Source organism: Meriones unguiculatus, chromosome 8 (assembly GCF_030254825.1).
Source record: "Meriones unguiculatus strain TT.TT164.6M chromosome 8, Bangor_MerUng_6.1, whole genome shotgun sequence".
In the NCBI taxonomy this organism is placed as follows: domain Eukaryota; kingdom Metazoa; phylum Chordata; class Mammalia; order Rodentia; family Muridae; genus Meriones; species Meriones unguiculatus.
Genome location: NC_083356.1, coordinates 24,242,092 through 24,269,699, shown reverse-complemented (window position 1 = coordinate 24,269,699; position 27,608 = coordinate 24,242,092). Strand labels below are relative to the sequence as shown.

Below are 27,608 nucleotides of genomic sequence, written 5' to 3'. Positions count from 1 at the left end.
AAGAAGTCTTTCCATTACAGCCACCAGGACAACCTCCAGCAGCTTCACTCTTTGTAGCTGTCCTTGCTGCCATCGTGGGCACTAAGCTCTGGTTAGCACAGCCGTCACACTGTGTTGGTGACTCTGTAGCCTCCACTCCTCGCCTCACGGTGGCTGCCCTCCCCTGCAAACTTCCAGGTCTTCTCTGCACCTAGGGAACCAAATTTAGTTCATCCAGCCACTGGCAGAGCCACCCCGGTCCCCAGACTGTCGACATGCTTGCCATTCATGGCCACAGCTTGTCCTTAGCGTCATCAATACTCTCAAAGATGACAGGCCAAATTCCCCAGATCTCCGGGTCTCTCTCTTAGGTCACCAGCGAGAAATGTTTTGTTATCTTGAAACCTTCCATCAGCTGCTCTTTAGTGTTGAAACTCGACCCTGTGATAAAAACCTGAGCTCGACCTGATGTTAAGGTGGCCTGCTGGGTTGAGTCAGTCAGGACCCTGGGCATGGGGGGGGAGGGGGGGTAAACACAATAGGCCACATGGCCCCAGCCTCCTAACATGCAAGTCTGTTAGTTTATTTCACTTTCATTATGCCATCCTACCTAATATAAAACAAAGTTTCTAAATTGTTTTCTACATTTATCACATTAAAAATGTCTGTCTGGAAAAATCTTTTTGATATGAATTAAGTATCTTTCAGATCCATCATTCAACTGTGGTTTCTCTCCAACACGAGTCACGTGATGTTGAGTAAGGGGTGACACTCCACCGCCAGCTTTACCTCCACATCCCTGGCATTTATAGGGTTTCTCCCCCGCTTGGATTTTCTGATATTCCATGGGTTGGGAGGAAGTGCTAAGAGTTTTCCCACATTCATTACAATCCCGGGACTTTTCATCGCTTCGTATTGTCCACTGCAGAACAAGTTTAGCACTGTGGCTGAAGGTCCTGCCATGCCTCTCTCCAGTGGGCAGACGGCTGGAGTCATAAACAAAATCCGAGCCACACTCAAATTCCTGTGCGTTCTCGCCCACGTGAATCCGTTGGTGCTGGGTGAGGGCTGATCTCCGGCTGAAGGCCTTCCCACAGAGGCCACATTCATAAGGCCTCTCTCCGGTGTGTACTCGCTGGTGCAGGGTGAGCTGGGAGCTCTGGATGAAGGCCTTCCCACACTCGGCGCACTGATACGGCTTCTCCCCCGTATGCACTCTGCGGTGCTGCATCAGCGTGGAACTACGGCTGAAGGCTTTGCCGCACTCGTTACAAACATAGGGCTTCTCCCCAGTGTGAATCCTCACGTGCTCAGTGAGGTGAGAATTGAAGCCGAAGGCCCTTCCACATTCACCGCACACATAGGGCTTCTCCCCGGTGTGGACCCTGTGGTGAAGAAAAAGGCTGGAGCTCTGACTGAAGGCTTTCCCACACTGACTGCATTTGTGGGGCTTCTCTCCCGTGTGAATCCTCTGGTGCTGAATAAGGCTTGCATTCCGACTGAAGGCCTTCCCACACCAACTGCACCCGTGCGGCTTCTCTCCCGTGTGAATCCTCTGGTGCTGAGTTAACTGAGGGCTCTGACTGAAGGCCTTCCCACATTCGTTACACTTGTAGGGTTTCTCTCCTGTGTGTATTATGCGGTGTTGAATGAGGCTTGAACTTCTACTGAAGGCCTTCCCACATTCGTTACACCCAAAAGGCTTTTCTCCAGTGTGAATTCTCTGATGCAGACGGAGATAGGAACTGAGCCCAAAAGTTTTCCCACATTCATCACACTTAAACGGTTTATTCCCAGTGTGAATTCGCTGGTGAAGAATAAGATTTGAGCTGTGAGTAAAAGCCCGCCCACATGGACCACATTCATAAGGCTTTTCCCCAGTGTGACTCCTGCGATGCCGACTTAGGTCTGAGTTATACTTAAATGTTTTATTGCATATGTCACACTTAAAGGTTCTCTGCCCCATTTTATTTCTTTGAATTGTAACAACACCTTGTCTGTCAAATGCAGACGTCTGGGTGTTCTCTTGACGTTGTTCCCTGCAGACTGTAGAGTCCTTCGGAGCAACTCTCTTTGAACTGTGAGTATCAGGGCTCCCGTGGCTCCCTTCTCCCTGACCTCCATGGTCCCAAGCTTCCTGGGACTCAGATGTCTGTGAATTAGCCCTTAGGAATTTTTGTGATATTAATTCTGGGGTTTTTACTTCTTCTGAACATTTCTTGTTTAAAATGGATAGCTCCTTCTTGGTCTCAATCTCAGAATCTGTTAAACAGAAAGCACAAACAAATGTCTAGAGAAACCCTTGTCAGCAGAAATCACATCTTACTTTATGTTTCCATAAGTTATTATGTACCCAGGTGTGAAAACACACACCTCTAATCCTTGCACTTAGGAGGCAGACACAGGCAGATCTCAGACTACAAGGCGAGCCCCGTCTATACAGTAAGTTCCAGGACAGTCAGGGCTACATAGAACCTTGCCTCGATAAACAAACAAACAAGAATAAAGCTATTAGGCAAAAGTCAGATCTGTCAGTATAAGAATATGATAGAATCCAGAAATAAAGATGGCCAACTAGCAGACTGAAGACAGAATGAATTCATTAGTCATCAAAGGAAGAGGGAGCCAAACAAACTGCCAGTGTTAAATTGTCAAATCAATTTATTCAACAAATACAAGGCCAAGCACATTCTAGGTAGGGAACACAATAGGAAGACAGACATAGTCTCTGGTCTCAAAAAACCTTATGTTCTATTCAGGAAGACAGATAATGACTTTTTTGTTTTTTTTTTTTTGAATCAGAGTTTTGCTGTGTAGCTTCTGATGTCTTGGAACCCATGATCCTGTCACCAAGTGCTGGTATTAAGTCACATGCCACCAAGCTTGGGTTAGCAAGTACATTTTCAAAAAAGAACTGGTAGGTCATGTATCACGGGCTCCTGCTCAGTCATTGTGGTCAGAAAACCCCAAGAGGAACAATCGATCTGAAATAGTTAAGGGTGCCAGCCAGCAGTGGCAGACACTGACACGAATGCTGGACTGTGAGGAAGAAGGTATTGAGTCTAAGAGGGCTGTCACCATGGACAGAATAAGAAAGAAGTGGGTGGCAAAGGTGTGGGCACAGAAGGCTGAGAAGGCTGGACTTAGGAATCAATATATTACAAACCCTTGGTCCCCAAATTACTCCTTAAGAATTTATCCCAAGGATCAGAAACCTTCCACTGGCCTCTGCCAGCATCCCATGAATGTGCGTGTACACACACACACACACACACACACACACACACAGTAAAACAGATCTTTTTGAAGAAGAATTTATCCTATGTGGATGCTCATATGCATCAGATGAGTGAGTACAGCACTAACTGGCATGCTTTTCATAACTGTGGGGAGATGAGGAAAGACAGATGTTCAAAACCAAGGCGACTGTCTAAACCCACCTCTACTCAGACAAACAGAATACCTTGCTATATAGTAACAGAAGAACGTATAATTAAAGGAAAATCCAAGATATATTATAAAAATGAGTAAGTTCCAAAATTTGATGTACTGAATAAACCAAATTTCACTGGAAAAAAATACACATATATGCGCTATTTCTTCCTTAAATGTTTAGTGCAAACTGCTAAAGCCATCTGGGCTTGGCCATTTAGGAGTTTGCTCTGTAGACCAGGCTGGCCTCGGACTCACAGGGATCCAGCTGCCTCTGTCTCCTGAGTGCTGGAACTAAAGGCAGATGCCATCACTACCTGGCTGAGGAAAAGTTCTTAATTACTGAGTCAGAACTGAAAAGTGGGTGTGGTGGTACTTACATGGACTCTCAGCACTTGGGAGATGCAGGCAGGAGGACCAGGAGTTCAAGGTTCTCAAACATGCTTGAAAGCATGTTTGAGCCCACAAGACACTGTATCTCAAAACCAAATCGAGGCCTGCCATATGGCTGAATGCGTAAAGGTGCTTGCGGCCATACCAGAAAACTTCAGTTTGGAACCTACTCCAGCAAGCTGAATCTGGATTCCACATACGTACTGTGGCACAATCCACCTAACCTCCACATCTGCAACTCACACATGTCAAATAAATATGAAACCTTAAACAAAAAAATGAAAGTCCAAAGGAAGACTGGAAAAGTAGGAAGAAAAAAGTTTTTGGTGTTTTCGAGACTGCGTATTGCTTACACAACTCAGGCTGTTCTCAAATTCATGCTAATCTTCCTGCCCCAGGCTCCTGAGCACTGAGATTAATACACACACATCACTATACTCAGGAAAGAAAAGAGAAAAAAGTTACCCTAATGATTTTTCATTATTTATATCGTCTCCTCCCTCATGGATGCATGCATTGCCTTTGTGCTTGCTGCCCTGAGAGAGCAGCAGAGGATGCCATCAAGGAGCTTAAGTCCCTAGGGACCTCCATTCCGTCATTATCCGGTGCTATCTGCCAGATGGAAGCTCTTCGAGCTAAGTTTCAGCACAGCGGGAGCTGTCCTAACTATAGTCCCAGTCTCCATTTCTCCTCTGCTTACATTACTATACAGGAAACGATAAACAGCATTTCAATCATTGCTCATAAATAAGCTTCAAAAGGAAAAAAAAAAAAAAAAAGCAGAGCCTACAAGATTGGGAGAAAAAAAATCTTTCAACTATGTAACAGACACCAGTTTATTACCTAGAATATACCAAACATTGCAAAACTTAGAAAAATAAAACCCCTGAGACCATCCACATAAGAGTTAATAAATGGACAGACAGGTCTTAGAACAAACAGAAATGGTACCAGGCATGGTGGACAGATATCATAGCACTGAAGAAATGGAGGCAAGAAGATGAGGGTTATTCTCAACTGCAGTTTTTCATGCCAAACTGTGCAACCTGAAATTCTGTCTCAAAACAAAAATACAACAATACAAGCAAAAAGTAAATACAAATGGCCAATACTTGAAAGGTTGTTCAGTCTCCTCAGTCAACAGTGAAATGTAAACAGCACGTGTTTTGAAATAACATCTCACTCCAGAAAGGCTATCACCAGGACAACAAATGATTAATGCTGGTGAGTATGTGGAAAAAGGGTAACCCTTACACACTGCTGTTGGGAATGGAAACTGATGTATTTAGAACAGAGACTTGGTGTGATTTCTGTACTAAAAATCCTCAAAAATGCTAAGGATCTCTGTGAGTTTGAGGCCAACATGGTCTACAGAGCGAGTTCCATGACTGCTGGGCCCTACTAGACTGTCTTAAAAACAATGCAGTGGCACACACCTGTAATCCCAGTACTCAGAGAGGTAGAGGCAGGCAGATCTCTGTGAGTTCGAGGCCCGCCTGGTCTACAAAGCGAGTCCAGGACAGCCAAGGCTCCACAGAGAAACCCTGTCTCAAACCCAAAAATACTAAACAAAAACTAAACATCAATAACAAAACCACTAAAAATGCTGGGCATTTTAAATACATATGTACCAAACTCAACTTCACAAAACTTACTGGAATTACAGACACAGATTAATATCAATCTAATACCTCAGAATTAAATGACCATGCATTAAATGGACTTAAGAGTAATATGCAGTATAACCCTGTCTTGTAATTCCAGGCTGTAGCAGCGTGCCACAGATCCCAATCAACCCTAAGGAAACAAGGATAAACAACTAAACTCTATTGTGCCCTGTGGATACCAGGATACCAGGAAAGTAGGAATGAGAAATTAATTTTTAATGGACGATTGTCTCCATTTACAGTATTTATTAGGGCATAACCCCATTGTAAATCATGGACCATCTGCTCACTGTTTAAAATCATAATACTGTATGATGAAATTTAAAGTTGTGTGTGCATGTGTATACATACACACATATTACATATAGCTAAACTAAAAGATCGTAGGACATTGTAAAAGACAAGAGAAAGGAACAGAAATAAAAGAAGTCAGGTATGGTGGTGCGCTTGGGGAGTAGACACAGGTGGATATCCGTGAGTTCACGATCAGCCTGGTCTGAATAGTGTGTTTCAGGACAGCTAGGACTACATAGAGACCCTGTCTCAAATCCAAACAAACAAACAAACACCCCTCCCTAAGAAAAAAACAACAATAAAAATTAAAGACAGAGTGGATAGATAATGGGACCCAATAGTGTGCTATTTGGAAGACAGACACTTTAAATATAAAGACAGAGCTGAAATGAACAGATGAAAAAAGATACTCCATGCTAACAGAAACAGCAAGAAGGCTGGAGTTGCTATGTCAGTATCTCCTAAGTGAGAAAAAGTCAATAGCACAGTTTGAAAATAGAGCTAGCAGACACTGAATAAATCAAAGGGAAAGACAACTTCATATCCTCCGATAATCTTGGCAACTAAAATAAAAAAGTTAAAAACAAGTAACAAAGATCAGGAAAAGCATGGAAAACCTGAACCACACTATCGGCCTCATCAACCTAAATACATTGTGCTATCCTGTGACTACAGAGCACTCCTTTTTTTTTTTTTTTTTTTCACATGGATAGTGAAAATTCTGAATGAGAAATATCTCCCACAGGCGTAGTTAGGTACTTGGCCCCTATTTGGTGGTACTCTTTGGGAAGGTTGTGGAAGCTTTAAGAGATGGAGCCTTGCTGAAGGACTTCCTGTCCCCACCTATGTGTCACATCGCCACCTCCTTTTGCAGATGAAATGTGATCACTCTGACTGCCAGGCTGGCCTCACTGCCGCTATGAGTCTGCTCCATCATGGACTCTTATCTTATCTGGACAGCCAAGCCAAAATAAGTGAATCCCTTTCTTTCTTTTCTTTTGTGTGTGTGTGTTTGTGTGTGTGTGTTCAATCACAGCAACAAAAAGTTAGTGCTACACACACAGCAAGCTTACCAAGAGAGGTGAAAGTCATAACCACCTAGCTGTAGTGGAAGTTTTGGTTTCTTTAAAAACTCAGCTATGCTGTGTAAGCAGGTTTTTGTTTTAATCCCAAGTCTGGGATACGGAGCTGCTTCTAGTTTAACCACAGCTGGTACCGGCCCCGTGTGGCTTGGAAAGGGTCATGGTTTTTGCCAACCGATAACAGCCTCCTGCAGGTCGGGGAGGGACATGGTCTCTGCCAGCTGGAGACAGTTTAACTCTGAGGACACAGAGAGGGTCTAAATACCAGAGCCAAAAGATGCTTGGAGCACGAGGCTTCAAGGAGAGGGTTGGAGGAGGAGGAAGGCTGCTGCTGGTTCGCCCTGCTGCTGTATTTGCTGTTTGCTGGACGGCCAGACACCCTGACACTGAGCCTGGAATTGACCCAAAGAACCTGAAAACCCTAACCATCTGGAAATAGCCAAAGAGAACTCTGCCCTCTCTCCCCATTAACCTTCTTCCTCTCCTACCTAGTGTCGGGGTGTTGGAAGGTATTAGGAGGGATAAGAGGTGGAGAAGGGAAGTAGAGGCATAAGGAACATTAGTTAAAATAGATTTAAAAAGCATAATGTCTAGCAAATAGCAGACTGAAACTATACAGAGTTGTGTTGCTTGACCATAGTAGAATTACATAATAAATTAACTACAATAAGATAATGAGAAAGCCCGGTGTGGTGGTGTGCCTTTAATCCTAGCTCTCAGGAGGCAGAGGCAGGCGGATCTCTGTGAGTTCCAGGCCAGCCTGGTCTACAAAGCAAGTCCAGGACAGCCAGGGCTTGATACACAAAAAAACAAAACAAAACAAAACAAAAACCCAAAAAACCCTGTCTCGAAAAAAATAAAAAAGAGAAAGAGAATTAGAAATAAAACAACTACTTAGAAACTCACACATGTCCAATGATTGATTGGGCCAAAGAATTGGAAAAAAAAAAAAAGTCAGGTGGTGGCAGCACATGGATTTAATCCCAGCACTCAGGAGACAGATGAGTTTGAGGCTAGCGTGGCCTGTAGACCTAGTTCTAGGACAGCCACGGCTGCACACAGAAATCCTGTCTTGAAAAACAAAAAACAAACAAACAAACAAAAAAAACCAAAAACAAGTGAACAAAGGATATTTTGAACTAAACGGTAATAAAGCATATAGAAAATTCATGAAATACATGATGGAGCAGGCCTATCATCCTGGCTTCTCAGGAGGCCAAGGTAAGATCACAAACTCAAAGCAAGCCTAGAGTATAACGTGAGTTCAAAGCCAGCATGAGCAACTAAGACCCGTCTCAAAATGAAAGACACAGAAAGGGCTCAGGGTATAGCTTATTGGTAGAGCACTTGCCTAGCATGCATGAGTTCAATATAGAGCACCAAAACAAAACACAAACAAGCACTTCAGTAGTGAGGAGCACATACTGCTGCAGAGGACCTGAGTTTGGGATCCGGCACCCTCACTGGGCAGCTCACAGGGCCTGGAAGTCCAGGAGAACTGATGCCTCTGACCTCTGCAGTCACCTGCGCTACAGTGCACATACACGAAAGAAAGTAAGATCTGCGAAAATGTGAAATGTCCTCAAGGCTGTACTTCCATCAAGCCTCGCTATAAACTTCTTTAGGAAGAAAAATTACAGGTCAATGATCTAAGCTTGCCCCTCCCCCACCCCCCACCCCCCCAAAAAAGACAACCTGGCTTCAATATAGGCTACTTCAAATGTGTGAAACTTTGGGGGTGTATTATTCAAAAGAGCCTCTCTGAGTAAACCACTCAGAAGTGACGATGCACTCATTTTTGGTAGAAGGGACCAACAACTCATAAAGGGTCAACAACTGATGTCCCTAACACACAAAATAAAATACTGGCAAATGTGAGCGCATGACTGACAAACAAGAACAGCAGAAAACAAAATGAGCCTTGGTGAAGCAGAATCAACGAACGGAAGAACGCATTAAGAGGGCCAGGTGTGGTGGAACATACCCTATGATCCTTAGTGCTAGACGGGCAGAGGCAGGAGGATAAGGAGCTCAAGGCCAAGCTCATCTACACAAGGCCAGCCCTAGCTACATGAGAAGGCGGAGGCAAGGGGAAGGGAGGGACCAAAGGGACCCTATAAAGAGCACTGAGGATGCAAACTGGTGGCACATACTTGCAGTCCCAGCTACTATGGAGGCTGAGGCCCCAGGAGGGGTGACTTGAGTGCAGGCGCCTGAGACACGCTGGAGCTCCGTAAAGAGACTTGGTCTCAAGACAGAGAAGAGAACAGGAAAGTGACGCTGGCCAAAATTGAGGGTTGAAGAGGAAGAGCTCCAGGAGAAAGGGGTACAATATGGAACCTGTAGCTAGTGTGACGAAGTATATTCTATGAAAAAGTCAATGAAGGTGTGTAAAAGAACAAAACATGTTAAGGACCAGAAGCTACAATTTTTGCTTTTTTTTTTTTTTTTTTTGGCAAATGTACCAGCAAAGGAAAACCTTTCAAGCACATTCATACTGCAGCTATGTTTCCACTCACAGAGGGCTGGACTGTATACCATCACTGATCTGCTTCCCTTCTAGGCCTCACTCCAGCCACCATGGGCAAGACCGTTAGCCCATTCCTGAGACCAGCCTCTAGCTTATGCTCACCTGTCTGGCAACTTCTCAAGACTTCTGGCTCTTCGGCCCCCAGAAGATCGAGGACCCACAGCTCCTCCTCTTGCTCCAGCTGGGAGATCAGCTCTGGCTTAGGGACTGGGAAACCTGTTAAGGGTGAGGACCCAGGGTGAGTTGCCTGCAGCCTGGGGGTGGTGGTGGAGCAGGACCCTGCCTGCTGGGTCTCCCACACAAGACAGAGTAATTGCACACTGGTCAGGGGAGGCCAAGGGACAAGGACTTCAAATGCCTAAGGTGGGGAAAGGCATTGTGAGGTCACTGGCCACAAGGGAAGCAGTCCCTAGAACTAGGCAGATTGGTACCTGCGGACGGGAGCAGGATCCTCGTTTCATTGAGAATCAAAGATCCAAATCAGCCCAAAAAGTCCCTTAGAGCATCCCCACAGTGAGCCAGGACTCCAGGGCAGTTCTCACCCAGCGAGGCCACGTTCCCATAGTTCTCCAACATCACATCCCGGTACAGCGCCCGCTCCTGGGGGCCAAGCTGCTGCCCTTCTGCCCTGGAGAAGTACACAGCCACATCCTGGAAGGTCAGAGGCATCTCGCCCTGGAATGACAACATGCCGAGAGTGCACCAGGGGCGTGGCTTCTCGATCTGGGGTAGCAGAGCTGAGACCAGTGGATCTCAGCTGAACACAGAGCGCTATCCCCATAAAATGTTGTTGCCTGCACCCTGACCCTTTCCGGCTTCACTATCTGCTCACCTCACAGCTAGCTTGTGACCAGGGCAGTAGGGAGAAAGAATAACTCACCGGAGCCCGGGAGCAAGACTTGGCAGCCATCTGGGAACCACCTTGGAATCCGTGGTAGGCAGGAGGCAGCCCCGGCCTGAGGCCTCCCCAACTTATTCTCAGGGAGAGAAAACAGACAAATTCAGCCCCCTTCTGCTGGGGCAGTGGGCAGATGGTCAGAGTAAGACGACAGACTTGCTTCTGAAGTGGCCTTCTGGAGTGTACTGAAGCCGTGAGAGCCAGCGTGTGACCTGTCCCGTGCTGCTCTCCAAACTGAGAAACGCCCCAAGCGCGGGCACATGCTGGCAGTTCCAGCCACGCACCAGGACACCAAGAGTGGGTGCATAGCACCGCCTCAGCCTTAGAGGCCAGCCTGGAAAAGGCTGCGGACCTCACCGCGGTAGGCCTCGCAGGGTTGAGGGCGTGAGTGGACACGAACTAGCAACGAGGGCTAACTCTGGGCAAAACCCTAAAGGCCATCGTCCTTCGCATCCCTGCCTCCCAAGGCCGCGTCGCCGCCGGCGGCTCGTCCCTCCCACCGCTGGGGGGCCCGTGTGGTGGCCGCGACCGCTGCCTCCTCCACTCTCCCTCCTCCCAGGTGTCGCGGCATCATCAGCGCCCTTGGCCAGAAGCTGAGGCGGCCAGCCCGAGACCCTGCCTGCTGTCTGTCTGTCTGTCTGTCCTTTCCCACCTGCAAAGCGACAGGACCGCGGGAGCCTCACCTCGGCCAGGGCCCTCTGGACCAGCCACCCACCTACACACACAGCCAGCCGGCGCTGAAGGGGCAAGCCGACTGCCAACCGGGGGCGGAACAGCCACGCTGCGCACGCGCGGCTCCGGTCGCCGCGCACTTCCGGAGCTGCTTTAGGGTCTCCGGGACCCGCGCCCCTTCGCCCCGGCTGGGCGGGGCCCCGGGATGCTCACCGCGCCGCTGCCAGTGCTAGCGGAATCCGCTCTCTGTCTCCTCCAGATGAGATCTGCGCTGCGCTGCTATTTCCTCTTTGTCCTAACTAAATCGCCAAGTAAAGCACAGGTTAAGTAACTTAACTCCCTGGCGAGGGTGTCTGTGGCATGCCTGTGATTCCAGCGTTTGGGAAACTGAGGCAAGAGGAAGCGGATTCCCGGGCCAGCGTGAAACGTACTGCAAGAACCTGTCTCGAGAAAGCCGAACCGGCCGGCTTAATTCCAGCACGTGAGAGGTTAGAAGCAGGAGAACCTCTGAGTTCGAGACCAGTCTGGTCTACATAGTGAGCCAGGACAGCCAGAGCTATGTAGAGAGACTCCAGCTCAAAAAAAAAAAAAAAAGAGGAGATAGAGTCGGCCAGGACAAAGAAATACTGTTTGAAACTATAGACTATCTTTCATCCAAAATAATCCGCACACCCTGCTCGCAAGCCTGAGCAGAGCAGATTGGACAGCGAGTATTCTTAACTGCTGAGCTATCCTCTCCAGCCCCCAAATTTATTGCCACAATGTAAAGTTCTTAAAAGATGTGGAAATTGTTGGAAAAATCAGTTATGATGTAATCTCAATTGTACCTGTAGGCGTTTAAGCCAAATAGAAACTAGGCCTCTGTTTGTTTTCTCAAATGGACATTATGTAGCCCTGGCTAGCCTTGAATTTATACAGTTCTTCTTCCTGGGTCTCCTGAGTAGCCTCCCGGCTACAAAGCTTCCTTTGATTCTGTTTCTGAACGTGCAGGTTTTTTTTCTTTTTCCTTCTTTCTCAGTACTGCTGGCAAGTGACCGAAAAGTTTCCAGAGCTGGCAGTGTATTTTATTTGATGGTCATGAACAGAGAGCTGGCGTGTACCCCCTTCTCCCAGAGCAGATCGAAGGCCTGAATCTTTGTGTGAAGCGGAAGAGACCACTTGTTAGATGTGTTGATTTATTGAGTGCTTAAAGTGCTGCTTGTACTGCCTAATTGCTACCTGAAACAGAATATGGCCGAAATGGGCCGTTGTCCTTAAAAACCTGCTTACCTGCCCCACGTTGTGGCTTTAGAGATTAAGTGAGTATTCAAAATGGGCCCAGGGTGGAAGTCCTTCAGGAAATGTCCTGTTTTCACTCAATATGTGACATCTGCCTTCCATTCTCATTGGTGTCAGAGTGCTTATTCCAGAAGGGTTCCCACAACAGCCGCTGCCTTTTAAAGACAGGCTTTCACTGTCTACCCCATGTTTTCCTAGAATTCACTCCCTCAGGCTGGTCTTGAATTTGTGGCGATCTTCCCACTTCAGCCTCTTGCCCAGTGCTAGGATTACAGGCCTGTGCCGGAAGGCTGACCTCAGGTTTTGACTGGGAGTGGGTTATATGGATTGTGGTATGAATGCTGTCATTGACATCTCGAGAGCTTTGTTTTGAGACAGTTTTACTGAATAGCCCAGACTGGTGTGGTGTGGAATGCTCAGTCCCTCTGCCTTGGCCTCCTTAGTACTGTGATCACCCAAATAGGACCATACCAGCTATGTCCTAGTTCTTTGTGAAGGGAGAGTTTTCAGGAACCTGGGTACCACCTTTTTTCTTTTTCTTTGTTTTTTCTTTCTTTTTTAACGATTTATTGTTTATATAACATTTGGCCTTCATGAATGCTACCAGTAGAGGGCACCAGATCTCAATGTAGATGGTTATGAGCCACTAATGTGGTTGCTGGGAATTGAACACAGGACTTCTGCAAGAACAAACCTCTGAGCCATCTCTCCAGTCCAATACCACCTTTTTTTTCTATCCTAATTTGTTGGATCTCTCAAGGAACCATCATTATAATGACATTATATTATAGCTTATATCTTGTATCTTCCAAGTGTTCTATGTCCTCCAGATGTCTGATATCTCCCGCCCCTCCTCCCCCAGCACTCCTGCACATTTGGGAGTGTGTAATCACTTAGTTGTTGGTGGCTGAAAGCGTGTGGTCACTGGAACAGAGCTTGGCCTGCTTCTAGCAAGCAGCATCGGTAAATAAACAGAAATGAATAGAAAAGGTCGTTGTAAGTGTGGGGCTCAGGCTGGGGACAGTGTTTCACTGCTGAGCCACCAGCCTTTCAACAGTGCCTGTGTACACTTTTAAGTCAAGCAGGCACCTTTTAGGGAAAAACTACTGTGTTGATACAACATAGTATCGGTAAGTGCCCTTTCCTTTTCGTGTTTTTCCAGGTAGAATTTATGCAAACTGGGGCTGAAAAGATGGCTGCTTAATTACTACTTTTGAGACTTCGTGTAGCCCTGGCTGGCTAATAACTCACAATGTAGAGCAGGCTGGTCTCAGACTCACAGAGGTCCCACCGGCCTTTGCCTCCCATGTGTGGGAATTACAGGCGTGGGCCACCACCACCCAGATCTTCATTCTGATGTGTCTTGGCTGTGGTTGTGTTGGTTTTGCACTTGTGCAGGTGGGAACCCATTGTGCGTAGTTACTCCTGAAATTCGGTAGGGACACATGAAGAGTGTGCACACCGTGTGTTTGTGTGTGTGGTGTATGTTTATGTGTGCATGTGTGTTTGCTGTGTTTGAGTGTTTTGTGCAATTTTGGGCTTTGGTCACCCCCGACCTGAAGGCTTTTGGAACCCCTGATCATTATACTGTGTCCAAAGTGAATGAAAAGGAAGGAAGGAAGGAAGGAAGGAAGGAAGGAAGGAAGGAAGGAAGGAAAGATGAGACATGACTGTTCCTAGGTATGATGGAGGAGGAAGGTTTACTGTAGATAAAAGGGAGACAGTCAGCGGCAGGGACATCTGGGGGGCGTCCTGAGTGAGCATGACTCTGAGCCATGTGAGGATGGGAGAGATGATGGGGGAGCCAGACCAAGAGGCCAGGAGGGTAAAGAAAGTTGACCAGGTAGCTAAAATGGAAGGAAGGGTGTTACACAGGCCATCGGCTATCTGGGTTCCATGAATGCAGGCTTTGGGAGTTAACATCTCCCATCCGGTCGGCCAGGCTTTTTGTCACTGTTGAAGATGTATTTTTTTTTAATTTATTTTATTTTATGAGCATTAGTGTAAGGGTGTTAGATTCCCTGAACTGGAGTTACAGACCGTTGTGAGCTGCCATGTGGGTGCTGGTAACTGAACCGGGATCCTCTGGAAGGACAGGGAGTCAATGCTCTTAACCTCTGAGGCATCTCTCCAGCTCCAAAGATATATTAGTTGAAGTAAGACGTTAACTTGCTTTTTCACATTTTAGTCTTGGCATTTGTGTGTATCTTCAGATCCAGTTCGTGAGCTCTGTCTGAGAGTGTCTGAGTCTCAAAGTATTGGTGTGGGGGCTCCAGACACACAACGCACCTAGCTCCTTTTTGCATGAAGCTGAGGAGGGTTTGGAGCGCGGTGACAAGCGCCCCTGACATCCAGATGGGCAGGAGACCTCCACTGAGGTTCTCCCTCCACAGCCTCTCAGGTCCTAGCGCTACGAAGAACCGCAGCCCAGCCTCCTGCTTCCCCGACCTGTGCCATCCCTAAAGCCTCTAAGCTATCGGAAAGTAAAGCATCTGGTGTTTCATCCTTTCTTGATAAGGAAAAGCTAGCTAGGTTTTTACAGCCTGACAGCCTGAAAAAAACCAGTACCCTAAACTCATGATTCTAGAGGCGCTGGCCTCCCCCGAGGGTCAGCTCTTGCAGACTGCTGGTAGGATTTTCACCTACGCAGCTCCGCAAAGCGGCCCCTTGCTAGCTGAAGCTTCCACTGTGGGTCCCGCCTCCGCTCCCACGCTCCACCCGACCTAACCGGGCCCCGCCCCCGGCTCGGGCCCCGCCCCCGGCTCTGGCCCCGCCTCCCACTCCCGGTCCTTTCCTGCACATCAGCTACTCTTTCCCGCTCCGGGCTCCCAGTTCCCGGCTCTACACGCCTGGCCCTGCCTCCTAGACCCCGGGGGGCGGGGCTGGGGAACCTTAAGATGCTCTGGCCCGCGAGCGGATCTGGACGGGCGGAAGTCGGCCGGGTGGGACGCGGAGGGGTGGGCGTGCGAAGCCGTTTCCGGTGGCTCGCTCGTTGGCGGGTCCCTGACGCGCCCAGGCTGGGTGAGTCGGCGCAGTTGCTTTTCTTGTCAGGGCGAGGGGCGCCCGCCTCTCCCCTAGAAGAGATGGAAGGCGCGGGCGGCTCCGTGCTGTTGTGAGTGCCTGGCGGGGGACTTGGTCCCAGCGGATTCGAGGCGAATAGTCCGAGAACCACAGCTCTTCCTAGCCTGCTCCCGAGCTCCAGTGTTGGGCCTGAGTAAGGCTGCTTCCCTCCAGGTCCGGGCCTGGCTGCGATCTCCCTAGTTCTTCCTACTTCCAGGGACCATCTTTATCCCCAGTTTCTGCACCTGGAAAGGCCCTGGAGTCAGTGACCGGGGCTGAAAGTGTTGTCAAAGTTGTGGACCCAGATGGCACCTCAGGATTCGCCTTTCCGTGGCTGGGACCGCGATTTTCCATTGGCTGTCCAAATGCTGGGGTCTGAGAGGGGCTCCCTTTTCTAGTGTCCACTGCTACTTGGGTTAGCCAATGGCCAGAGAGCTGGGCTAAAAGCTCCCTAGGAAGCCGGCTTCCTCCTTCCCCTTCTGACCTTGAGGAGGTGGGAGGGGGTGGGGCTGGGGGAGTGTCTAGGTGGGGCCTAAGGACTTTGATTTAGCTGAAGTGGACTTCTGGAATCCGTAGTGTAGCCGTCCTTGTGACTTAGGGCAGCTGTAGCCTAGTCTGGAATTTAGGTGCTTGAGAACAGGGATTCTGTTTTTCCTCTGAAGATGTCCCTTCTGGCCTCTGTCTCCTCCAGCTGACCCTGCTTCCCTTGCTTCCTTTGGTTCACACGCTGGCTCACGTTGCCCCGTTTTCCTGGTCCTGGAGTGCTTTCCCTACCACTGTTAGCCTGGCTTAGGCCCCGGGGGAAGACATCCTTTTAGACATTCCCAGAGTTTCTCATTGAAACACTTGACTAGTTCCCTGACCACCAGCACTGCCACGGTGCCTGTGATTTTATGTGTGATTATTGTCTTTCTACTCGATGTCCCACGAAGGCTGTTGTCACTGTTGCCTCCCTCATTGTTTAGTTGAACGTGTAGCCCATGGTAGCCATTTATTTCTTAATTAATTAATTTATTTATGGTTTTTCGAGGCAGGGTTTCTCTGAGTAGCCCTAACCGTCCTGGAACTCACTCTGTAGACCAGGCTGGCTTTGAACTCAGAGATCCCCTGCCTCTGCCTCCAGGTGCTGAGACTAAAGGTAATGTGCCACCACCGCACCACTGCCCTGCAGCAGCCATTCCTAGTGTGTCTGTGAAGTGATTCAACCCCTAACCCCCACACAGACAAGAAGGCTCAGGGGCTGATACTCCGATGTCAGGCTGTGTTTGCCCAGCCTGGTGTCTCTGTATGTCTTGCATTGGTGGTTAAGAAGCAGGGAGTACAAAGGCCCTGTGATTATACTGGGAATTGGGGAGCTTCCTCCACCCTGAAATCTGATCTTTTCATAATTTCTCACAGGTGTCTGAGTCAAGACAAGTGGACCACACCCTCAAGATCTCATGGTAGGAAGCCTGGCTGCCTCCATTCCCTCTCTTGTCCTGTCCAGCCTCCACTTCCTACTTTGGGGATCTATCCTTTCTACTGGGCCTGAGCACATACCTAGCTTCAGCCCTCACTGAACTCTTGCCAGGTTCAGTCCCTGAGGCTGTGAGTAAACATCTCCACAGACCAGAGCTTAGCTGCACCTGTTCATTGAGGATGAGCATAAGGTCACTCTTGTGGACTAAGTTCCTCCTTTTCTCCTAAGAGCCAGAAGGATCCCTGTGATTCTAGCCCAAGCCCTTGGGTCACCTGCTTGAGATATACCATGTTGTAGTGCCAGAGCAGAACTGGCACCTATGAATATCTGGGGTACTAGTGTGTGTCTTTTCAGGAGGCGGTGACATTTGGCGATGTGGCTGTGCACTTCTCTCAAGAGGAGTGGCAATGTCTGGATTCTGGTCAGAGGGCCCTCTACAGGGAGGTGATGCTGGAGAACCACAGCAGTGTGGCTGGACTAGGTGAGGCTACACCTGGGGATCCGCATCCATCCAACACTTGTCAGGCACAGGGGATGTGGGTGCCAAACGCCTGGGGTTAAATCTTGAATCTGAGTGCCAGGCTAGCTCCAGGCTTTACACATGTCACCTGACTTAGTCCTTTCTAGGTAAGTGGACTTCTGGGAACTAGCAAAACCTGTTTCTCCTCAGCTATTATGTGAGAAGTAGCACCCATACTTGAAATAGCTTAAACAACAAGCCTGGTACAGTGACACATGCCCGTAATCCCCAGTGCTCTAGGAGGCAGAGGCAGTTGGATCTCTGTGAATTTGCAGGTAGCCTGGCCTACAAAGTGAATCCAGGACAGCCAAGGCTACACAGAGAAACCCAACAACAACAAAGGAAAAAAGATCTTAGCTTGAGGAATCTCCAAGAAAAACTGTTTTGGAACCACAGTGTCTGTGATACCAGCATCCCTTTCCCTCTGCCCTGCAATCAGGTGTCTCCCATTCTTGCTACCTCCCTGCAGGCTGCTGCAGCACATTCAATCTCAAGCCGTGGCAGTATATATGTCTTACATACATGCTGGTTGCTGTACATCGTACCTGGCGCTAAGCCTTTTGCCAGGCTAGATGAGATGAACAGTTATAGGCCTGGACTATCACTGAGAGAGATACTGGGTAAAGCAACTACATCCCATCCCCCCCCCTTTCCCATCCCAGGTCCACACCAGCCCAGGCATCATCTCAAGAACCCAAGACATTCCCATGTTGTAGTCAGGCTGGTGTCTGAGTTCAAGGTCAGTCTGGTTTACAGAGCAAGTTCAGGATAGCCAGGGCTACACAGAGAAACCCTGCTTTGAAAACAGCAACAAAGTAAAGAAAGCAGAACAATTTAAGATTCTGTTATTTTTCTGTTTGTCTGGCTTTTTTGATTTTGGGCATCCTGTCTTTTATCCTTGCTTGTTACTTAGTTAGGTTCTGAAATCATGCATTTGTGCAGCTCTTTAGCATTTTTTTTAAACAGGTTGGGGTGCCTTACTGACTTGTGGGTATTTAGATGTTTAATACATCTTATGTTAGATTTTACCAAAACAACATGTCCTAAAATACATTATTAAATGTACATCTCAGAATTTTAACAAAGGGTTATACCACCCAACAACTTACACTTACTTAGTACTTTGTTGACTCTTCCCACTTTCATTGTTTTTGTTCTTTTTATTATATAGGGAATTTGGGACCACCACTTGTAATTTGAAAGCTGCTTCGCTCGTTTCATTACCATTTTGTTTCTTTACCATTTTGTTTCTTTTGTTCTTTTGTTTTGTTTTTGTTTTTTTCAAGACAGGGTTTCTGTATGTAGCAGTTGCTGTCCTGGAGATCAGCTGTAGACTAAGCTGCCCTGGATCTCAGAGGTCCACCTGCCTCTCCCTGAGATTAAAGGCTCGTGCCACCACCACCCAGTTAAATTTTGTTTCTTGTCTACCCTACCTCTTAGGGTACCCTTGCCTTTTGAGCTGGGAAAGAAAAAGCCACGGCTTTGCAGAATGCCGTGCTAGCTTGGGCTTACACTTCCCTATTCCATCTGTACCCCAAGTAGATCCAGCCTGTTCTCTGATGACAGTGTTCCCTAGAGATTGAGGAAGTCTGGGTGTTCCTTCCTGTGTAGTCTAATGAGCTAGAGAGGAGGAGCTGCTATGTATCCAGCGCCTCACCCCTTTTCTGCTCCAGAATAGGCTCTGCATATATCTAGCAGCTCCTGTCTTTGTGGCGGGAAACTAGGAGGGTGGCTGACTCCTGGCCGTATTTCTAGCATCTCCTTCTCTACCTCACACACAGCAGGATTCCTGGTCTTTAAGCCTGAACTGATCTCCCGGCTGGAGCAAGGACAAGAGCCATGGGTCCTTGACCTACAGGGAGCAGAAGGGACAGAGGCACCATGGATTTGCCAGACAGGTGAGGCCCAGGCCCTGTCACAGAGAAGGTTTGAATAAGAAGGAGCTGAGGTGAGGTCTTGAGATAGTGGGAGGCTGGGGTAGTCCTGGTGGCTAGCTGGGCTGCTCAGGAACATTGCAGGGAGGCCAGCCCCAGAGAGAACCATGACCAGCTATATGGCCACCTCTAGGAAGACTATACCACAAAAAGGCAAGGACACAAAACACTTGTCAATTCAGCTGCTAAGTGTCATGTAATGAATGGTCATAGAGAAATCCAGCCTGTGGGATCAGGACAGGAAGGCAGCATATAGAGATTAGGAGAGTCTAGAAGGAAAGTAGATTTCATGAAGACCTCTTGGGGGTTCTGGGTTCTCAGACCCTGCTTAAACTTGCCCCAGGGAAGAAGTCAGGGTGAGCTACTGGGTATGGCCACTCGGCCAGTGATCTAGTGTTCTAATCTTACTGTGTCACATGACAAAACATTCTGATTAAAAACAAGATGGAAAGAGTTTGTTTCAGTTTACATTCCCAGGTCATAAGCCATCATTGTGGAAGGTCAGGCCAGAAACTGAAGCACAAACAGCAGAGGAACACTGTTACTGCCTTGCACTCTGGCCGATGTCCAGCTAGCTCCCTTACACAGTTCAGACACAAGTGCCCACAGTGGGCAGGACTTTCCATAATAAATCATCAGTCAAGACAAGCTCGTGGACAGGCGCAGGTCAATCTGATCTGGACAGTTTCTAGTGGATGTTTCCCTTTCCCAGGTAATCCTAGATTGTGCTGATTTGACAGTAAAAGCCTGTAGCAAGACTTGCCAGGTGTGGCTTTGCAGTTTGGGTCCTTCTCAGAGAAGCCTGCCTCGGGGGACAGCCATGGGAGGTCTATTTTTTTAGTCAGACCCCCTTTTGTCCTCACTTGCATGTAGCGTGCTTGGGGGCCTCTGACCCGCTTTGATGAATTCTTGGCTGACATCCTCCTCAGGTTTGCTCTGTGCAGTCTCACTTCGCATACTCGAGGGTACTCCTTCCTCAGGGCCCTCTAGGGAGAGACTCTGCTGTGGACCCTCCTAGGACACGAAGCCCGGCACCCTGCCTTGTGGACGTGAACATATCATCGCTGTTCACTGAACTAAACTGTGGTCATTTCTCTTTGTGTCCCCTTTCGACACTTTCCACTTGGGGTGTGTTGTGGTGCTGACACTCCACTAAGCCCCTGGTTGTCTCTGGTCTCTGAGCTCACAGGTAAGAAACATTTTTACTTTGTGTTTATTTCAGATTCTGCTATTGGAACTGATCACAAGCAGACCTGTGAGTACATGGACCTTCTCAAAAGGCAGATTCCTGACTTTGGAGACAATCTGGATTCTAAGGTCTTGTCAGAGAATTTTCCAAGCAGCCTTGGACTAAGAGTGAGTGGCTCACTCTTCCAGAAGCACCATTTGAATAATGAGACTGTGGCTCCCAAGAACTTCACTGAGGACACTCTTCAGGAGTGCAAGGAGCTTCAGGCCACTGCTCTGAGTTATCAGCCTGATGAGCAGAGTGTGAAGTGGACATCAGAGAACTGTGAAGTGTGTGGCAGAGTATTTAGATCACCTTTGAACCTGGGTCCATGTCTGGAAGTCAATGTGCGGGAAAAACCATACAGATGTCAGGCGTGCCAAAACACACTTTCTGACTGCTCACAGGAGAAATACACAAGTCGCTGCCATGGGAAGAAGCCTTATGAATGTGAGGAGTGTGGGAAGGGCTTCAGGCTGTGTTCACAGCTCAGTCAGCACCAGAGAATCCACACTGGAGAGAAACCATTCAAATGTGATGATTGTGGGAAAGCTTTTCGTCTGAGCTCAAAACTTATTCAGCATCAAAGAATTCATACCGGAGAGAAGCCTTACAGGTGTGAGGAGTGTGGGAAAACCTTTGGTCAGAGCTCAAGCCTCATCCATCACCAGAGAATCCACACAGGAGAAAGGCCATACAGTTGTCAAGAGTGCGGGAAAGCCTTCAGCCAGCAGTCACAGCTGGTCAGACATCAGAGGACTCACACCGGAGAGAGGCCCTACCTCTGCCAGGAGTGTGGCAAGGCCTTCACGCAGAGCTCAACTCTAGCCCAGCATCAAAGGATGCATGCTGAGGAGAAATCTCAAATGCCAAGAGCTTCAGAGAACCCAAGCCTTACTGCTCACCAGGGAAATAACACTGCAGAGAGGCCATTCAAGTGCAAGGAGTGTGGGAAAGCTTTCAGGTGGGTCTCTCGCCTGAGTCAGCACCGGCTGACCCATACCGGGGAGAAACCTTACAAATGCAACAAGTGCACGAAAGCCTTTGGCTGTAGCTCGCGACTGATTCGCCACCAGAGAACTCACACGGGAGAAAAACCGTTCAAATGCGATGAGTGTGGGAAGGGCTTCGTCCAGGGCTCGCACCTCATTCAGCATCAGCGGATCCACACGGGAGAGAAGCCCTACGCGTGCACCGAATGTGGGAAGGCCTTCAGCCAGAGCTCCAGCCTCATTTACCACCAGCGGATCCACAAGGGGGAGAAGCCCTACAAGTGCAGCCAGTGTGGGAAGGCCTTCAGCATGAGCACGCAGCTCACCATCCACCAGAGGGTGCACACTGGCGAGAGGCCCTACCAGTGCAGCGAGTGCGGGAAAGCCTTCAGTCAGAACTCCACCCTTTTCCAGCACCAGATCATTCACGCCGGAGTCAAGCCCTATGAGTGCAGTGAGTGTGGAAAGGCCTTCAGCCGGAGCTCGTACCTTATTGAACACCAGAGAATACACACGAGGGCCCAGTGGTACTGTGAATTTGAAAACACCACTGAAAGTTCCACCACCTTGAACCACAAGAAAGTGAACCCTGTGAAGAAATTGCACCAGTGTGATGACTGTGAGAAGATATTCAGGTGGCGTTCACATCTGATTATACACCAGAGGGTTCACACGGGAGAGAAGCCTTACAAATGCAACGCTTGCGGCAAAGCCTTTAACCGGAGCTCAAGGCTCACTCAGCACCAAAAAACCCACATGGGATAAATCACTTACCTAGATGTCCCAGTTGTTTCTCTACTGCTGCGATGACACCATGCCCAAGGCAACTTGTGAAAGTTTCTTTGGGGCTTAGAGTCTTAGAGAGCATTCACGGCATCATGGCGAGGGGCGTGGCGGCAGGCAGGGAGACATGGTGTTAGACAGTAGCTGAGAGCTCACATCCGAGGACAGCCAGTTACTAGGCAGAGAGAACTAACTGGAAATGCCAAGAGTCTGTAAAACCTTAAAAGCTTGTGCTGGAGAGATGGCTCAGAGGTTAAGAGCACTGGCTGCTCTTCCAGAGGTCATGAGTTCAATTCCTGGCAACCACATGGTGGCTCCCAACCATCTATAGTGAGATCTGGGGCCCTCTTCTGACATGCAGGTATACACTGACATGCAGACAGAACATTGTATACATAATAAAAATAAATTAAAACAAGAAAAAATTTAAAAAAATCTTAAAAGCTCATCCTGTGACACACCTTCTTCAAGGCTATCCCTCCTAATAATTCCCAAACAATTCCACTAACTGAGGACCAAGTACTCACACACATGAGCCCATGCAGATTATTCTGTATACATAAGCCAGAAGCCTTATTTTATTGGGGTAATTTATGCTAACAGGAACTTGAGAATGCTAGAAAAGATTGACTTGTTCTTAAAGAATATTCTACTTATGAAAATATTTTGTTTCTGGAATGTTTGACATTTATCCATTAAATAAAGTATGTGTCAAGGCATAGTCTATGCTTTGAACTCATAGGGTGGGTTTCTGTCCTACAGATGAGAAACTGGTATCAGGAAAGCCTTGTGAGCCCTAAGCAACAGCTTAAGTGAAGCCACCAAATCCAGGCCTGCTAGTACGTACTTGCAATCCCGGAACTCCGACAGATGCAGAAACTCATCTAGACTGTGTCTAAAAAGTCAAAAAAATAAATAAAAGTCAGGTGCATGTTTTTAATTCCAGCACTTGGGAGGCAGAGACAAAAAACAAAAAAGAAAAAAAACCTGGAGACATAGCTGTGTAGGATTTAATCCTAAGAGCATCTTTTCTGTTGGTCCATTTCAGAACTAGAGACTTCTGTTTAATAGTGCTAATCTCTTTAGCAATTACTGCCTCTTCATCACATGACTGACTGCACTCAGGAAAAGAGCTCCCTCACGCTCTTTTCTTCTCCAAACTACATTTTTCATTTCTATCTGCCCAGCTTTTTGCTTAAAATTTTTTTTTTTATTGTAGGTTCCCATAAGAGTAATTAATAGGGCTGGAGAGATGGCTCAGCAGTTAAGAGCACTGCTTCCTCCTCCAGAGGTCCTGAGTTCAATTCCCAGCAACCACATGGTGGCTCACACCCATCTGTAATATGATCTAATGCCCTCTTCTGGTGTGCAGGTGTGCATGAAGATAGAGCACCCATGTACATTTAACTAAATAAATGAACAAATAAAAATTTAAAAAGTAATAATAGCCATGCCACAGGCTCAACACTATGCTGTCTTGAAAATTCCTCCAACCAAAAAATTAATCCATTACTTAAAAATTGTGTGAAGCCAGGCACAGTGGCACATGTCTGTAATCCCAGCACTCTGGGAGGTTGAGGCAGGCTGATCTCTATGAGTTCAAAGCCAGCCTGGTCTACAAAGTGAGTCCAGGGCAGCCAAGGCTGCACAGAAAAAGCCTCCCTTGAAAAACAGAAACGGGCTGGAGAGATGGCTCAGAGGTTAAGAACTCTGGCTGTTCTTCCAAAGGTCCTGAGTTCAATTCGCAGCAACCACCTGGTGGCTCATCTCATCTATAGTGAGATCTGGTGCCCTCTTCTGGCCTGCAGGCACACATGTAGGCAGAATGCTGTGTAAGTAGTAAATAAAATAGAAAAATAAAAACAAAGAAGTTCAAGATCTCTAGAACCTGAGAGTAAATGGTACACTTGTTTTGAAGTATATTTTTGGCAAATGAAGTTAGCAGAATGCTTACAAGAAAGTGGAAGGCAGTGGTGGTGTGGTGCCTGCCTTTAATCCCAGCACTTGGGAAGCTGAGGCAGGCGGATATCTGAGTTCAAGGTCAGCCTGGTTTAGGGCTATCCAAAGAAACCCTGTCTCTAAATAAATAAAGAAAAAAAAAGTGGAGACAGATCAGAGTGCTACACAGAGAAACCCTGTCTCAAATAAATAAACAAATGAAAGAAAAAGTGGAGACAGATTAGAGTGGATTGGACAGATTAGCTAAGGAATGCCAAGGATGTTTGGCTACAAGCACCTGCTGGAAGAGGTAGAAGAATGTTCTCATCAATCCTTATAGCTTCTGGAACCATTACACTTTTGTTATGTCAACAAATGTATAATAAATATTTTGTTTTGGCTGCTTAGGAGATGTTTTTGTTTGTAATTGCTTTCATTTCCTATAAATATGTAGGTGTAGAATTGCTGGGTCCTAGGGCATTTGGTTTTTTTTTTTTGTTTTGTTTTGTTTTTGTTTTTCAATTGTTTTGTTTCTGTGAAGCTGACAAATACAGGTCCTTAAGATCGTTAGGCAAACCTCTCCCACTCAGCTGTACCTGTCACTCTTGTATATTTAAATTTAAAAAAGCTTCTGGACTGCTCTTCCAAGTAGTTGTTCTGCTTTCCATTCCATAGATAAGTGTTGCCGTTTCTGCGCAGCACACACATCTCAGCATTTGATGCCATCAACCTGTTTGCTGTAAAGGGTGGAATTGAATTTTTTTTTCTAATTCGAATTTTTAGTAGTGGTGAGCACGTTCTTTTATGTACTTACGGAAGGTTGTGTGAGTGTGTGCATTCTTTTAAGACAAGAGTCTCTGTGCAGCCTTGACTGGCCTGGAATTCACAGCGATCGGCTTGCTTAAAGGCATGCGCCACGACACGCAGGCCGAGCGCTGGCTTTTAAAGAAATGTGCCGCCGCCTGGCACATCTGTTTTAAAATCTGCAACTCGGTGGCACCAACTACGATAACTAGCGTGCGTTACTGCCTGGTTGCGGGACAGCAGCAGCCGAGAAGGCGACCCCGGAAGCCAAACGAATTATTGGCGCCTGCTTCCTCTTCCCTAAAACTCTAGCACCCGAAGGCAACGCCCACCGCCCTACGGCGCGTGCGCGCGGCTCCGGGAACCAGCGAGGGCCTCAAGCGCGCTTTCCTAGAGCAGCCCGGAAGTGTCTCTGGGCGCTCCCTGACATCCGGCCGATTCTCTTCTGCGGCCAGCGTCCTCCAGGTGCTGCGAGCTCTGAAGGACTGACTGGTTTGTATTTGTCAGGTGGGGTCCTTAGGTCTTCCAGAGCTGTGACGAGGATTCCGGCTTTAGGGGTGCGGTCTCGGCTGCGTCGTCCAGGCTCGCATTAGCTATTTACGTAAAACCTAAGTGAGCGCTTCCGTTTCTTGGTTCTTTTCCATGCCGTCTGTTTATCTCGGGGACGCCTCCCTTCTCCTAGACTCAGGTGGGCTCCCTAGCCACCCGGTTTCAGCGCCACCTCCCAAGCGCACGCCCCATTTGCCCTGTATCCTTGGTAGTTCATGTAGTCAGTGACGGAAGGACGGGGTTCCCACACCGACCCCCACTTTTTAGTACATGAAGCTCCTGACTGGGGAGTCACTTGTCTCTCCTTCACCTCTCCAGGCAGCTGTGCTTAGGACCGTATCTTCGGGCTGATCAAGCCTGGGGGAGCAGGATGTCTGCCTTGGGGGCTGCAGCTGCGTACTTGAACCATCCGGCTGACAGTCATAGTGGCCGGGTCAGTTTCCTGGGGGCCCAGCCCTCTCCGGAAGTAGCGGCAGTGGCTCAGCTCATGAAAGACTTGGACAGGAGCACCTTCAGAAAGTTGCTGAAGCTTGTGGTCGGGGCCCTGCATGGGAAAGACTGCAGAGAGGCAGTGCAGCACCTTGGTGCCAGTGCTAACCTCTCAGAGGAGCGTCTGGCCGTCCTGCTGGCGGGCATACACACACTGCTCCAGCAGGCTCTCCGGCTGCCCCCCACCAGTCTGAAGCCAGATGCCTTCCAGGACGAGCTCCAGGAACTTGGCATCCCCCAAGATCTGATTGGAGACTTGGCCAGTTTGGCATTTGGGAGCCAACGCCCTCTTCTTGACTCTGTGGCCCAACAGAAGGGATCCGGGCTGCCTCACATGTCTTACTTCCGGTGGCGGGTGGACGTGGCCATTTCGACCAGTGCTCAGGCCCGCTCCCTACAGCCGAGTGTTCTCATGCAGCTGAAGCTCACAGATGGGTCCGCACACCGCTTCGAGGTACCCGTAGCCAAATTCCAGGAGCTGCGGTACAGTGTAGCCTTGGTCCTTAAGGAGATGGCGGAACTGGAGAAGAAGTGTGAGCGCAAACTGCAGGACTGAACCCTGTTATTGTGGGTGCTGCAACTGGTACCAGAGCACAGCCCCGCTGGTCATGAGGCCGACTCAATTGAGGGCCTGCATGTAAGAATGTATTTTGTTTCAGTGAAAAGACGGCAGTGTGACTCTCGGGTTTGGTTTTGTTTTATGAGTAAGCAGCTGTGGGTAGTGGCACAGCTTATAATCTGAGCACTTGGAAGGCAGAGGCTGGAGAATGGTAAGTGTAAGGCCAGTCTGGGTTACATAGTGAGACTCAGTTTTGAATTAAAGAGGTAAAGCAACTATTAAAAACATGTTCTTCTGCTCAGGTGTGAAACGTTACGATTACCCCTCTCCCAGCTGTTGGTATGTGCTCTTGCATGGGGACATCTGGGGATCTAGGGTCCACAACCTAGAGAGAGTATACAGCAAAGTTGCTCAGCCTGACCTAAGCTTTTCTTTCATAAGTCCTGTGCCTTGGTGTGGATGTGTTTATTCTTTTGGCCCAAATTTCCTTCCTAGGATGTCCATGAAGCGGACATCCTAGGGGGAGGCAACAGAGACATTACAAATACATACCTATTAAATGATGTTTAGTATCTATAACATTGAATACATCTTTTAAATATTAAAACAGGAGTACGAGGTGGAAGATTGGCTCAGCGGTTAAGAGCCCTTGTTGCTCTTGCAAGAGGGCCCAGGTTCAGTTCCCAGCATCCACATGGTGGTTTACACCCAACACAGGTACATATGTGGTCCACGCACATACATGCCAGCAAATCATATTTACAAAATAACAAAATAAACAAATCTAAAACAAACAAATAATACAACCAGGAATACAGGGCTGGAGAGATGGCTCAGTGGTGAAGAGCACTGGCTACAGAGCCCGGCATGGTGGAACATGCCTGTAATCCCAGCACTCTCTCCCAGAGAGGCAGGGAGGCAGGCAAATCTCAGTGGTCTACAAAGCAAAGCCAGGATAGCCATGGTTACACGGAGAAGCCCTGTCTTGAAGGGGATGGGGCACCAGCTGCTTTTCCAGAGGACCCAGCTCCTATCCCCAGCATGCACATGAACACTCAACTCTTAACT

General features: G+C 48.1%; 3 protein-coding genes across 18 annotated transcripts; 2 read left to right on the top strand and 1 right to left on the bottom strand.

Moving 5' to 3' along the window:
• Nucleotides 1-541: 541 nt before the first annotated feature.
• Znf251 (zinc finger protein 251) lies at nt 542-10,348 on the bottom strand. Its single transcript, XM_021659090.2, has 4 exons — nt 10,258-10,348; nt 9,920-10,052; nt 9,480-9,593; nt 542-2,241 (listed from the first exon to the last, which is right to left on the bottom strand). The coding sequence occupies exons 1-4, from the start codon at nt 10,285-10,287 to the stop codon at nt 635-637; spliced, it is 1,884 nt and encodes a 627-aa protein (XP_021514765.1). The 5' UTR covers nt 10,288-10,348; the 3' UTR covers nt 542-634.
• A 785-nt stretch (nt 10,349-11,133) lies between these two features.
• Nucleotides 11,134-24,549, top strand: Znf7 (zinc finger protein 7). Of its 13 annotated transcripts, none has more exons than XM_021659056.2 (5): nt 11,134-11,269; nt 16,684-16,727; nt 17,099-17,225; nt 19,046-19,162; nt 20,421-24,549. In XM_021659056.2, exons 2-5 carry the CDS (start codon nt 16,725-16,727, stop codon nt 22,181-22,183), a joined length of 2,010 nt encoding a protein of 669 aa, XP_021514731.1. In that variant the 5' UTR covers nt 11,134-11,269; nt 16,684-16,724; the 3' UTR covers nt 22,184-24,549. The 13 variants fall into 13 exon arrangements, with proteins under 13 accessions (XP_021514731.1, XP_060245163.1, XP_060245164.1 ...); XM_060389180.1 differs by lacking the exon at nt 11,134-11,269 and adding an exon at nt 11,300-11,435 and having other exon boundaries at nt 17,102-17,225; XM_060389181.1 differs by lacking the exon at nt 11,134-11,269 and adding an exon at nt 11,300-11,435 and having other exon boundaries at nt 19,049-19,162.
• Nucleotides 24,550-25,279: 730 nt separating this feature from the next.
• Nucleotides 25,280-26,837, top strand: Commd5 (COMM domain containing 5). 4 transcript variants are annotated; one of them, XM_021659352.2, is made up of 2 exons: nt 25,280-25,435; nt 25,811-26,837. In XM_021659352.2, exon 2 carries the CDS (start codon nt 25,863-25,865, stop codon nt 26,535-26,537), a length of 675 nt encoding a protein of 224 aa, XP_021515027.1. In that variant the 5' UTR covers nt 25,280-25,435; nt 25,811-25,862; the 3' UTR covers nt 26,538-26,837. The 4 variants fall into 4 exon arrangements, with proteins under 4 accessions (XP_021515027.1, XP_021515034.1, XP_021515041.1 ...); XM_021659359.2 differs by having other exon boundaries at nt 25,303-25,450; XM_021659366.2 differs by lacking the exon at nt 25,280-25,435 and adding an exon at nt 25,457-25,631.
• The last annotated feature ends 771 nt before the right edge of the window (nt 26,838-27,608 follow it).